The sequence below is a fragment of the Megalops cyprinoides genome, chromosome 9 (assembly GCF_013368585.1).
Source record: "Megalops cyprinoides isolate fMegCyp1 chromosome 9, fMegCyp1.pri, whole genome shotgun sequence".
Lineage (NCBI taxonomy): Eukaryota > Metazoa > Chordata > Actinopteri > Elopiformes > Megalopidae > Megalops > Megalops cyprinoides.
In genome coordinates, this window is record NC_050591.1 from 178,686 (window position 1) to 193,175 (window position 14,490).

General features: G+C 44.8%; 1 protein-coding gene across 4 annotated transcripts in view; it reads right to left on the bottom strand.

The window, feature by feature from the left end:
- Window positions 1-366: 366 nt before the first annotated feature.
- Window positions 367-14,490, bottom strand: part of tpst1 (tyrosylprotein sulfotransferase 1) — a 40,638-nt gene continuing 26,514 nt past the window's right edge. Inside the window, exons 4-7 of one of the 4 annotated variants that reach the window (XR_005005191.1) lie at window positions 5,166-5,216; window positions 1,846-1,919; window positions 768-814; window positions 367-581 (exon numbers count right to left, since the gene is read on the bottom strand). Coding sequence is in view for 2 of the 4 variants with exons in the window: in XM_036537273.1 (XP_036393166.1) it covers window positions 1,884-1,919; window positions 5,166-5,216 (87 nt within the window). In the remaining 2 variants the exon portion in view is untranslated. Of the gene's footprint in view, window positions 587-767; window positions 815-1,845; window positions 1,920-5,165; window positions 5,217-14,490 lie in introns of all 4 variants that reach the window. The other 3 variants (XR_005005190.1, XM_036537273.1, XM_036537274.1) reach the window with 3 other exon arrangements.

Below are 14,490 nucleotides of genomic sequence, written 5' to 3' on the forward strand. Positions count from 1 at the left end.
TGATCTTGCACATCAGTACCCATGGAATTGCACTATACAAAGGCATGAAAAATCAAACATTAAAATAGATATTGCATCTTCAAAACCTAATCATCTTCCATAAATACTTTCTTCTCAATTAAAGTCTGCCTGTTCTTATAACAGAATCACAGATTTCATACAGAGAGGAAAACAAAAAAATCCAATGAGTACAGTATGCTGTGACAAAAAAAAACAGAAAAGACCCAACATCATTCTGAGGCCAAATGCATCAATACAGCAACAACATCAGAGGCCAATGGAGTCCTCGAGAGAGAGAGAGAGAGAGAGAGAGAGCGAGAGAGAGGGAGCGAGAGAGAGGGAGTGAGAGGTCTGAGCCCAGGGTGTCAGTATGTGCATGTGTGCATGTATGTGTGCATGTGGTTGTGAGTGCAGAAGTGTGTGTATGTGTGATCCCACACTTCAGTAACGACTGTAGGTTTTGTCTCTTGTCTCGTCTGTCCCTCTGTGCTCCATTCCTCTCCACCCTGAAACACAACAGACAGTGCCACTCAGTGGTCAGGAGAAGAAATAGCAACACTCTCAGGGAAAGGGCCAGGACACTGCTCTGGAGGGGAAAAAAAAAAAAAACATCTAGTCACATAATTTATGTAAAGACATTTTGGCTTTTACACATAATGCCATGTGGCATAGCACAGAACTCAGACACTGCTGTTATCGTCAGTGCTGCCACTGTCAGTGCTGTTAATGACAGTGCTTCCCATTGTCAATGGTGTGACTTCACCCACCTCGAAAAGATCACCCAGTTGCATGTCTTTTCCATTTTCATTCAAGCCTGCAGAAACAGTTATAATATCTGATATAATATCTAATATAATAAATTATTAGGTATATTGATTATATTTTATGTAACAAGTGTGGAATGACTTGACCTGAATCATAATGGCCATATTCCTACCACACACACACACACACACACACACACACACACACACACACACACACACACACAGACACACACAGACGGACATGATCACACACACACATGCACACTCAATCAACTTTTATTTGGTATAGCACCCTTTACTTCCCAGTTTTTCAGATTTATTTGCTCATCCTTGTTCCTATTTCAACCATATTCCCAGATCTGCCTGCTGCAGAGCTTTAAACCTTTTCCCAGATAAGTCTGTATGTTTATGTTTGTGTTTATTACTGTGAAATTCCTGCTGTGACTCCTGTCATTGACTGGAAAAACTCAAAAGAGACTGCCTACTTAAACAGACCTCACCCTTATCCCAGAGCTCAGACCAAACTGCCCAGAATCACCCCCTTTATACCCTTGCCACCACACCAGTACTGCTGTTCCTCTGATCCAGATACAGGAAGTGACCTGACAGGTTGTATAACATACTGTCTCCACATGCTTGAAAAGTTGAATATAAGAAAGCCTGTAATACGGCTAGTATTAATACTGCATAGAGTGAAACCACCACACATCTGGCCCCTATTAGGACTGGAATGCATGTTCCTGTGGTGATACTGCTCTGTGTTTCAGTGTGTTTAAGGCAAAGTTAGAAGTGTATCCATGAGATCCACTACCCATGTCAGAAAGTATGCATGGAGGCTACCACAGCTTCCCTCAGACACACAATAATCACTAATTTTCTAGATGACATAAGTATTAAATTTACAGTATAAAAACTGTTGACATTCTTGACAAAATAATGCTTGAATCGGACACATCGGTTCAGCATCAAACAAGTAATTTAGCTAAGGGCAGTCTTGATTTGTGTGCAGTATAGAGTGGCACATGTTGATTGCTGTCTGGTAGGTGGGGTGGGCAGAGACAGTGGGAGAGACACACACTTCTGTGGGTGTGGCAGCTGATCCTCCTCTTCTTCCTCCTAACTGGGGTCAGGTTTCTCTGGCGATTTCTGGAGCTGCAGAGAGAGGAAGAGGGAGAGCATGAGAAGGAGGCATAGGACAGCATAAACACAAACACATGCGCGCACAAGCACGCACACACACACACACACACACACAGTTACACAGTCATACAAAGCCTCTCTTTACATGAGGAGGAGCTGGTCCTTTAAAAGCATGCTATGGGTCACTGGAATCTAATTCAGAGTGTACATTACTCCTCATAAATGCACCAGTCAGGCCTGTGAGAGCAATTCTGCACACTCACTGTCCCCCTCACTGAAGCCAAACTGTACAACATGTTCTTCAGTACACCACTCCTCTGTACAAACTGGACTCCAGGGAAAGAGAGTACTCTGTTTTAACACTTAACACCCAACCACTCATAATGCAGGACAGGCTGAGCTAAAACCTGCATCATCCAACACACAGGACACACCTCTTCCCTTCCCAGCATGCCTCACTAATGACCCCACCCACATCACCCCCTGCAGGGTCCTCCTGAGCCCCACAGGGAGCGCTGTGTTCTCTCACTCATGATCTCTCTTTCAACCCTACTCTGCCCTTGCTCCTGCATCCTCAAACACCTCATAGCCATTGAATTTAGCGACTTTTCTGCTTTTATCAATTCATCTAATAACTCTACCAGCCAACTTGACCCCATACCAACTGGCTTCCTAAAACAGCTACTGCCTGCAATTGGCACACCGCTATTAAATCTTATCAACGCCTCCCTTATGTCTGGACACGTACCTCAGCCCTTCAAAGTAGCAGTTATCAAGCCTATTCTAAAAAAGCCTAATATTAATAATAATATAATATTAACAATAATCCCAATGACCTGTCAAACTATAGGCCCATCTCGAACCTTCCATTCCTCTCAAAAATTCTGGAAAAAGCAGTATCAAAGCAACTCTCTGCCTTTTTACACTCTAACAACATTTTGGAAGTTTTTCAGTCCAGATTTAGGCCTCACCACAGTACCGAAACTGCTCTCCTGAAAGTGCTCAACGACCTTCTACTCTCCTGTGACAATGGCTGTATCTCTCTTCTTGTGCTGCTAGACCTAAGTGCAGCCTTTGATACCATCGATCATTGTATCCTCCTTGACTGCCTCGAAAACCTGGTTGGCATAAGATATGGTATACCTCAAGGATCTGTGCTTGGGCCTCTGCTCTTCTCATTATACATGTTGCCTCTTGGCGATATCATCCGTAAACATGACATTAATTTCCACTGTTACGCGGATGACACTCAGTTATACATATCAGTCAAACCCGATGTCCCTCTGAATATTTCAAACATGGAGGCCTGCCTAACAGATGTAAAGAATTGGATGGCCCGAAACTTTCTCCTCCTTAACCCGGACAAAACCGAAATATTGGTCATAGGCTAAAATTCAATCAGGAGCAAACTCACTCATTTTACACTGGACCTTGATGGTGTCTCCCTTGCCCCGAGTGCAGCCATCAAAGACCTTGGTGTTGTTATTGATCCCGAGCTCTCCTTTGAAACTCACATAACTAACACCTCTAGGACTACCTTCTTCCATCTGAGAAATATTGCTAAAATCAGGAAAATTGTATCAATTAACAACGCTGAAAAACTAATCCACGCCTTTGTAATATCCAGATTAGACTACTGTAATGCCCTCTTGTCAGGATGTGCAAACGTCTCATTAAAACCCCTTCAGCTGGTGCAAAATGCAGCTGCTCGAATCTTAACTAAAACTAAGCGCTTTGAACACATCACCCCAGTTCTGGCTTCTCTCCATTGGCTACCTATTAAATACCGGATCGTTTTTTAAAATACTCTTACTCACATTTAAGGCTTTAAATGGGCTTGCCCCCACCCCCCATCTTAAGGACCTTCTTCATCCATATCTTCCGCAGAGAGCCCTTCGCTCCCAAAATGCCGGGCTTCTCACCATTCCGAGAGTGGGCAAAACTACTGTAGGCGGTAGAGCCTTTTCCTATCAAGCCCCTCTCCTGTGGAACAGCTTACCCTCCGAGATTCGGGGAACAGACTCTCTCTCCACCTTTAAGTCTAGGCTCAAAACATATCTATATAGTAAATCCTTCAGCTGAGGGACATGGCCTGGTGCTGGCGTGGATCATAGAGTCTCTGGTGGACTAAGTGGTCATTGCTTTCATGGACCCTGTGCCGTGATCTGGTGTTGACTGTCTTAGGGTCGCCCTCATGACTATGCCGGTCCCTTGACTCCCGTCCCCTAGGTATGCTGCCATAATGTTAGCCTGCCGGGGTCTTTCCTTGTTGCACACCTTTTCTCTGCCCCTCCTCTCCTGCCTCTCTGTTCTACATCCCTGCCATTCTTATCATCCACTAACCACTGTTTTCTGTTTGCTTCCTATCCCTGCTCCGGCCTCCTGTCCGGAGCTGTAGCCCAGGCGTCTCATCCTGTTTCCCAGTCCTGCTACCTCGCTGCCCTGCCCATCAAAGCCTACTGCGTTCCAAGAACCGGACATCCTAGGAGACATTCTTATAATAACTCTGCAGTTAACTACTATTGTCTGTCAATCGTAAATGTCTAAAGTACATCGCATAACTTGTCTCTAACTCTATCTGCCCAGTGCCGGCCAGAAGCAGATGGGCTCCCCCATGAGCCCGGTTCTGCTCAAGGTTTCTTCCTGATAGGGAGTTTTTCCTTGCCACTGTTGCCTTAGGCTTGCTCTCAGGGGGTCTCAGGCCTGGGAACAATGTAAAGCTGCTTTGTGACAAACTTGTATTGTAAAAAGCGCTATACAAATAAAAATGAATTGAACTGAATTGAATTGAATGGTGTGACATTATAGCATTCTTGCTAAAGGTCAAAAGAGGTCGTTGCTGCTCATTGACTCAAAGCCGCAAGATGGTCCCACTGCAGTCTACAGAGCAACAGCACCAGATATTACTACAGACCGCGAACCACTCCACTCCCATAAAATGGTCTGAAACCGAAGCATGTGAAATTGTGCTACTTGTAATCTTTTGCCAGGAGAGTGCAGTATACTTCCACTACATTTAAAGAGAAACGTCTGCTTTTATTAAAAAAATAAATAAAATTAAGCTGCAAACAAACCGCTGATGTGAAATTATGCTTTCCAAGCATGACGACAGGTAAAGATTTAAGATCAGAAAGGATACATAACACTGGAACAAAAACATTTACATTTTCAAAATTAATTTAAAAGACAAATTAGACCCAGTTCCTCAAAAGAGGAAATTCCAAGAGTGCTAAATAACAGGCAGAATGGCTACTGTACCTGTGGCTGTTCTTTTAGAAAATCAGGGAGCTGAAATTCACCTTTAAAGACCTGGAAAAAACAAAGCAATGGGTTTAGAAGCTGACACAAAAAGCATGGTGCATTTCAAAACAGCAAAGCTTTGTTTTTAGCTAGATCCTCAGAGCAAAACCTGGTTGTGGTTTTTTTTTGCTAGATCCAAAGAGAACATGGCCTTCTTTGGTTTACAGCTAGGTCCTGACAGCAAGGCTTAGTTTTGTTTTAACTCCACACTGGGCTTCATGTCGACCAAAGGAGACTGTTGTATTGTCACATAGACTGAAGCAGAGCAGACTATTATAGACTGAAGCAGACAGGTGAGTAGACTGAGTGAGGAGGATAGCTTACAGCATGGAAAGTGTCTGATCATAAGCTAGAGAAACGTACAATCCCCTGTTCAGTGTCTGCATATATCGTATGAGTCATTTGGTTTAAAACCCCTTTCAGTCAGTGCATGTATCGTGTGAAAGACGTTTGGTTTAACCCCCCCCCCCCCCCCCCCCTTCAGTCAGTGCATATATTGTGTGAAAGACGTTTGGTTTAAACCCCCCTCCCTTCAGTCAGTGCATGTATCGTGTGAGAGACGTTTGGTTTAAACCCCCCTCCCTTCAGTGAATCTGCGTATTGTATGCGAGTTTCAGAGGATCTATGAGCTCTGAGCTATACTCCTCATTAGCAGGAGGACGGAGGCATCTGTGCTCACTGCAAGCCAAAGCAGAAATGAGGGAGCAGAGCAGTGCACTTTGGGTAATTACTGATACTGCAGCCAGCCAGTCATTTGACTCTGTGACTGGAACTCCACCCTGTGCTCCAGCCCCAATCAGGATGAGTCACAATGAGCTCATTTCCTGTGGGATGGGTGTGTGTGTGTGTGTGTGTGTGTGTGTGTGTGTATAATACAGACAGACTTCAAACTGAGCAAATTCTATAAACTATTCTTCTAAAAAGCCATTCCTTTTTTCCTTGTGCCTGAAGCCCTCCCAAAACCAGCCGAAGAATCAAAGGATTTTTTTTCCAGAGGAAAAAAGACCTGTGTCGATGCCCAATGGAACAGAGCTGTCCAGTAATTCACTAATGACAAAAAAGAACCTTTAGAATGGATCCTTGTGTGACTTTTAACCTTTGGCTTTTCTTTGTTGTCTGCATGTCTGCTCTTGGTTTCCTGTTCCTGCAGTTGGCCAGCTCACAGTGAGCTCATATCTGTGAGAACTTCCTGACAGCAAAGCATTTTGTTTGGACTGTCAATACTCCTAAGGGTGCAATGTACAGATCACCACTAAAGAAGCTGTAGTTACTCTATAAAGGCCGTCAGGACAGAACATGCCCTATAAGTACAGGCCACTAAACACACATCCCCAAACTCAGACCCCCAAAACACAAACCCCCAAACACAGATCACCAAACACAGTCCCCTAAACACAGTACCCCAGACACAGAAACCCAAACACAGCTGTTGTGTAAATGTTTCTTAAACCCAGAGGGACAGAAGTCAATGGGTGACAGGGGAGTGCTCCCACTCCTAATTCTGTGAGTGTGTGAACAAATTCACAACATCACCAAGGACCGCTCAATAACCGCTGTCCAGCCAAATGATGTGTGTGTGAAGCAGGCCAGGGTGCGTTCTGGGAGGAGGGGGTGGCTTGGGGCCTCCTGGCCTCTAGCCTGTAAGTCAGAGGAATTTATTTGCGCTTAAGATTCAACATGAGAAGCATGCAAGATTTTTGTTTCCTCAGTGAACTTTCATAATGGTGTGGATCAATGACCTGGGCCAAACCCAGCACTTCTAAGCAGTGTTAAAGGACCCCTCTTAAAGGAGAAAGAGGGGTGATGTGTGATCGGGGTGGGGGAGTGGGTGTGCAGGTGAAAAAAGTGTCATTACACCAGTAATGGCTACAAGCTGACCAGAAATACCACTGGCTCTGGGAGCAGCCAGAGCGGTAACCTTGCACATTATCCCTAAATCTCCTACCAGGAGAATAGGGGCGGAGCGCCGCCCCCTGCTGAGAGCAGCTGGGTCAAAGTGTAGTGAGCGAGGCTGCTTCCAGGGAAACGCTAATCACCAGATGGGTGCTTGACGGCTTTGCAGCATGCTGAAATGCACACATTTCTGTGTGCTTGGTTTTTTTTTTTTTTATATTGTCCGCCCACATGTGAAAGTGCTGTCCCTGTAAAACACTGGTGAGGACTGCACTGACAGCCCAAGGACAGGAAAACGGGATGTCTGAGCTCTGGACTCCCCGCTCTCTGTGGGAGGCAGCGCTGCAGCAGTGGTCCTGACATCAGTGGCAGCTGGTGAGCTGGAAACAGGGGAGACTGAAAGATTACCTTTAAATCTATCATTACTTTCAACCTGTTCCCCTTTATCCTCCTTGATTAACAATAAAACAAATAATTCACAGAATAATTGACACCAATGTGTAAATAGAGTAAATGATTATGTTCGCTAAACAGCGCAGATTGTCTGTAGTTTGTGCGCTATTGCGAAAGCTACAGCATGAGGTTGTTTAATTAACAAGGATGGCAATTTGAACAATTAAGTGGCAAGTAATCCCAAAGCTTTCTTATAAATGTTTCACATTATAGCTTTCTTGTGTTACAAAATTCAAATTACAAAACGGATCTAAATTTAGTTAGATCAATTTAAATTACAAAGAATAAACTTTTAGGTTAGGTTGAGTGCAATGAACAATAACGTTTACAACACAGACCTCACAAAAGCTGTGATGTGTCATGAGAATTTAATATAGGCTAATTTAAAACAATCTGCACTGTTTCGGGAGCATGCTCATTTACTCCATTTATGCGATTGGTGTCAATTATTCTGTGAATTATTTGTTTCATTGTTAATCAAGGAAGATAAAGGGGAACAGGTTGAAAGTAATGATAGATTTAAAGGTAATTTTTCAGCCTCCCCTGTTTCCAGCTCACCAGCCGCCACTGCCTGACATGCCCACAGGGGGGTGGGGTTACTACTTTTATACATGGTTTTCACCCAGTGGAACCACTCTTAGATCCGCCCAGCAACATGGAGCTGACAGTGTGTGTGTGTGTTACAGTGTGGAGCATCTCCTGGTCACACACTGAGGGCCCATTAGAGGCTGCTGTTTCAGCTGCTCTCTGTATTCTGTGCAGGATCCAGTCTGTTTACAGCAAGGCTCCAAACCAATTAGAGCTTCTCTCTGCTTACGAGGGACATCTGAGCTCACTTCAATTATTTATCAAAACTGATCTCAAGCCTTCCATCTCCATACAGTAACCAAACCTTCCAGAGGTTACACAGATGTTCTCAGGCAGTAGAATGGTGTGGATCTATATGTGAAGTTTTTTTATCCATATACTAAGGAAACAGTACAGAATATAATCTTCTTGCAGCGGTCCTGGTCCCTGGGAGTGTGTGTGTGCACATGTATTGCATGTGAGGGTGAAACATGAACACAGCTTTGATTTCTGCATCCCGTTCCCATCCTGACACGTGATGCCTTTCCTAACTATCCCGCCCAAAACCAGCAGGACCCCTCTCTGACCTTCAGGGTTAGGATAACTGGATTAACTCTGGCCTGGCTGAGTTTACACTGCTCCTCAGACTTCCTGATGCCATCTCCATGGAAACGCCACATTAAAAGCGAAACCTCTCCTCTGATGGCTCCGATAACTTTGTGCCCAGAAGGCTTATGATGATGTCGACTGGTCAGCCTGTGCCTAAATGTTGAGGCGGTTCACTGGACAGGAGTCATAAAAAGCACAAATTATCCTTCTGTTTACCTCAGAGTGTTCATTGACAGCAATTGACAATCCATGGCAAGTCCACCTGTCACAGATGCCATTTCTCAGTGTGTCTTCCCAGCATTACTGCAGACACCCAGCAATTATTGATCAGAATATCCGCTTCTCCATGGAGATCAGGACAGCTGCAAAGCCACTTAATAGATATCGACTGTGGTTTTGGAAAGCCTCCAGGACCTCCTCATTTACAGGGCCCTAATATCGGATCCTTCTTCCTGTCAGATGAGCCTTGTGACCATACAGTAATAATTACTGCTTCTTTCTGCTGTCACACAGAGCTGAAAAACCACAACAGCAATTGGGCCGACTTAGGAGAATAAACATATTCTATTACATCGCTCCCGTGACGGAGTATCCTGGGGGAGTCAAAGAGTACCTGGCCGTTTCGGCTCTCTTGGACAGTTTGCAGGTGGGAGAGACCAGGGTCCTTGGTCTGTGCCCAGGCGCTTTGCATGCAGAGCACCACGTCCCTGCCGCCACATGGCTGCCTCTCTGAGATGCGGCCTGAGCTTTCAGCACTAAGAGCAGCCTCTCTCTTGCCTGAAGCCAGTCCAGATCGCTGCATTCTGCTCCTCTGACAGGCACAAATACACTACTGTACTCAGCTCATTCAGGCTGGGTCACACTCACACACTCATATACATACATACACAGATACACACATTCATACACACACACACACACACACACACACTCATATACAAACATACACACATATGCATAATATGCACAAGCACACACACACACACACACACAAACTCATATACACGGATCCTGACACAGACCCCACAAGCACATTAATGGCTTCTGCACAACCTTCACAGCCATTACAGCTCAACATGTACCACGCGCTGCACTCTGAAAAGTGACAGAAGTGACAGAAGCAGCATTATGACTCACTATGTACAAAAGAGAGCACTCCAACACAGGCAGATGGTGGCAGCCATTATGGCTCAATGCACACTGTGCTGTGCAGCTTACAGCTGCCTTTGTGATTCTGAATAAACAGCAAAGGAAGAATACCAGTGGGAAATGGCAGGCATAGAAAAAACAACATTTCCACACCTGGTCTTTTCGCACAGTGGCAAAGAGAAGGGACGTCTTTTGTCACATCCTCCTGTCCCTGCTGAAAGGGAGCAAAACACCATTGTTCTCCAGTTAATGCTCAAAAGGCAGACAACTGTGGCAGACAGCACGACGCTGCTGTTACAAGAGTGACTGTATAATCTCTGACATCACAGCATTCATTACTTACCCACTTACCATTCTTTAGCAAAGCATTTTGACAAGGTGTGTTCGTCACCTTAACAAATGACACAGCTAAAAACTACCTTGATTTCTATTCGTGTAAAATTTCAGACAGTGAGTCTTTTACCTTAGAAGGCACTATAGTGTACAGGCATCTTATGTAAGGTCACATTTTCCAGATCACCTATCTACTGAAGCAAATCGTCTTGGGCACTTGGCTTGGGAGTACCGCAGTGGTAGGTATGGATTCAAACCTGCAAACTTTATTTCAGCTTCATGCCTCCTTTCTAAACCACCTGCTGCCCCTTTAAAGAAAGGCAGAAGGAGTCCTTGAGTGTGAGGTTAATATATCTGAAAGATAGGTGCTAGAGGACATTTCTGACAGCATCTGGCGTGATGCCTCCCATTCGGGATCGGAGTCCCAGAGCCAAGGAAGCATTTCAGCCGCTCTGAAAACAAAAAGCCGCCCTTAAAGGTGGTGATCTTGCAGGGTGCGTTTCCCTGGAAAAGGAATCTGTCTCAGAAAAGCTGGGCATGTTCTGGCTGCACAAAGCTCACAGCCCCTCTCAGGAGAGGTCTGACTCCCAGGAACATGAGCAAGCCTCAGAGAAGAATGGCTACACTGAAAAACTGATTAAGGTTAGTAAGATTCTGGCGTGTTGCTGTGCATGCTGGGGAAGAGAGCACAGCTGTATGTGATCTTGGGAAACACTTTAATGCAAAGCAGATGAGGAGCCCACTAACAGCCCCTCCCACAGGAAGAGACATAGTGTCTAAGCATGACAAGAATAAGACTAACAGTCCATCTTACATATACATACACACACACACACACACACACACACACACGCAAGTACACAGACACACATACGTACACATACCCATACACACACATTAATGCACACACAGTCTGTGTCTTTCCTGGAAACAGAGATCAACTCCTGGAACACATCACTCACTGCTTTCCTTACACTGTGAGCAAAACCTCACATATTCCAGACTTAGTCAGACTTCATTGACAATTGCTTGGGGCAATGCACTCCCAGACAGGAGGGGAAGGGGTCATGTGGTCTCTATTCTGAGAAAGCTTTCACCGCAGCATGAGGCTTGCTTTGAAAAGGAACTGGATATTCTGAAAACATCAAACAGTCAAATTTTGTGCTCAAGAGCATGCAGCTCTGCATGCCCTGCAACTGGGAGGGAAAAAAAACATCAAAAGGCCCTTTCTTAATGAATGCAAAGCCCCAGACAGGTATAGCACAGAGTCATACAGGAAGCTGTCCCTACAGCAGAGCAAGCAAGGCCACATAAATCCTCATCTGTGACAAACCTAAAGGATTCTTTTATTCTGCATGATTTATCTGCTTAGCTGACAGAGCAGCTTACAGAGCTTACCTCTGACATATATCCTGTACACGTGGCTGTATATTTTCTGATGTCATTAAAGTGAAGTATATTTGCTACAGCGCTGCTGCTCCCAGGACATGACCCTGCGACGTACTGCTGCACTGCTCCAACACTACACATTCCACTTGCTTTTTCACACACACACACACACACACACACACACACACGGAGACTATTTCACCTATCCTCCTTTCATGTCCTTACTACTCCCCCAAATGTATGCACTCCAAACACATCCCCTCCCTACTAAACCCTGCATACATACACACAAACTCATGTAAACTCCTGGCTTCCCACTCAAATATTTTCCATGACTTCTCCATGACATTTTAAGGAAAGCATTTTTATGAATCAAAACATTTTTTGAGGGAAACTAAGATGGAAATGTGGGGGTTGAGGGAATACCTCTGTGACCAGTCATCAATTACTTTTTTGGATTCTGTAAGCACAAACCAGCACGCCTGCAAAATAGTTAGTAATATTAGGACAATAACATTGCTTGGTCTGATAGTGGTGCAAATAATTGAGGTGGTATTTTAGAGAGAAAGATGAACACATTTTGCTCATTAAACAAGAAGGATGAATGTGCTCTCTGTTACCTCTGATTTTGGCAATGTCCCATGACTTTTTAAGGACAGTCAGACACTACCAGTTTCTACAGCTTTTCCATGACCTTCCAGAACTGAAAAAATTTTCAGGGATTTTCAAGGCTAGTGGGAACACTGGCAAAACACACACATATATACACATACACTCACACATGCTCTCTCTCATGCTCTCTCACACACACACACGCACGCACGCACGCACAGCCAACGTCTGACTCAATCATGCAGCTCAGCAGGGGTCCTCTTCTGGGCCCCACTGAGCCATCTATAAAAAATTTTCGGCTTGTGGTCAAACAGTGTTTGCAAACTGGACTCACGCAAGTTCACGTCAGATGCTTTTGCAGCTCCATGTGAAAGCCATTACTGTGGATTCCGTCTAGTCTTGACTCTCTCCCCCTTGCCTATGTCTGCCTCTTCTCCTCCAGCCTACGGACCCTCGTCATTATATTACAGATAAATGTTTGTCTTGGAAGAATCCGGACCCCAGCACACATTTAACATTTAAAAGAGGATAGCATCACACTGAGCCGAGGGCAGACGACCGGGAGAGCCTGCTCAGACACAGCTAAACACCACCCACTTTGCTTTTTTGGGGCACCGATTCCCAGGATGTAAAATATATAGACATGCACACATACAGCCTAATTTACAGCAAAGATGGAAAATAGACAGCTTACAGACTGGTGGACACTATCTGCTTTTCAAATGCATTAAATGTATTTCAGAGCTGTGGGACTTCCTGACAGTCTGTTCTTTAGATGGACTTAATTACTGTTCCCATACATCATAACTGAATGTTAAAGTATGTAGTTATTGAGAGCAATATTGTATTACTATGGGGTAGCAGTGGGATCTAACGGTCACAGCGTTGGGCTATAACCATGAGGTTGCACGGTCACTGTTTTCTGGAGTAAGGTACTTAAAATATTTTCAGTTACTGGAATCATAATATCAAGCTGATAAATCTAGCAACAACAGATCAAGGGACATTCAATAGCCAACATAACACATGGCATGTTCTAAAGCAAGCAAAAAAAGCATTCTACAGTATTCTGATTACAAGACAGCCGGCTCCTCAGAGAAACTGTGATCATGCAAAGGAATTGATTTAAATGATAAGAAAGCTGACTTCTATACTCTGGCAGGCCTAGCCCCATTTTCCCAGGAACAGCAAGGGTCTATCAGCCAGTAACAGCTGAGATGAGTTAAGCGCATGTGGCTAAGAGAGAGTGAAAGACTGGTAGAAGCACAGATGGTGACATTCAGAAAAATGCAGCATTTACTAAATCTGGTCAGCTAATAACCTAGCCATCCAATACTGCAGGATCTGGAAGGAAATGAACGGAATAATGCAGTGAGCATCTGCTCACTTGAAAACAGACTTTCATGCTTGGCCTTTACGTTGGTATCCGTCAGGGCATATTCCTGTCCTGTATTTATAATGCTGGCTGAGCTGTATTTATCAGGGACACTGGCTGGTCGAGTAAACCGGCGTGGCTGGCATGGGCTGCTGGCTTTCCCCTGCTGGGACGTGGTACTTTGGGGGTCTCTGGCAATGACCTCATTGCTGTAGGCTCACGTGTCATCATGGATCGAGACGTACTTCATGTGACCTGAGACGTGTTGTGGCAGGGTTTTATGGCTCTACGGTCAGACTGACAACCGGTGGCTGACCCCGGTGGAATTAATCACCGAAACCCTGCTCTCGGTGCTGATCTTCAACCTTGCCGCTACACTCCAGGTGCACGCCCGTCTTAGGGAAAAGGCCGTGGATGAGCACCCTCAAGGCTGAGGCTCATGCCATAGTCTGTCAGTGGTGGTGGCAGGAAGCTGCAGAAGGGTGGTCTGTTAAGGACCTATTTCTGTAATATAGCTGCAGTTCAGACTTTATTCCCTGTGCTTGGAGAGACTGATCAATGACTTGAGCATATGGAGCAGCTGTATAAATTAGGGATGTCTGTGATCTGATGCTCTGTGTTAACATGCTCTCCATTAACATTACTGACCTAACACTGTAAAAAAAAAAAAAACACATAACAACAGTTTATGTTTGCAAGACTCCAAGTAAGTATTCCAAAAGCAGCAGTGGTGTGGTGCTGTGAGCACTGTCTAAAATGATACATGGAGTCTCCATACACAGATTGCGCTTGTATGGATGTTGAGTGACTGACTGATTCAGTATTCCATGGCACGCCCTTCATTACAACAAGCTACACCGCATCCGACTCAGGGGGGATAAGCTGTTTTCCTCACTGAGAAAG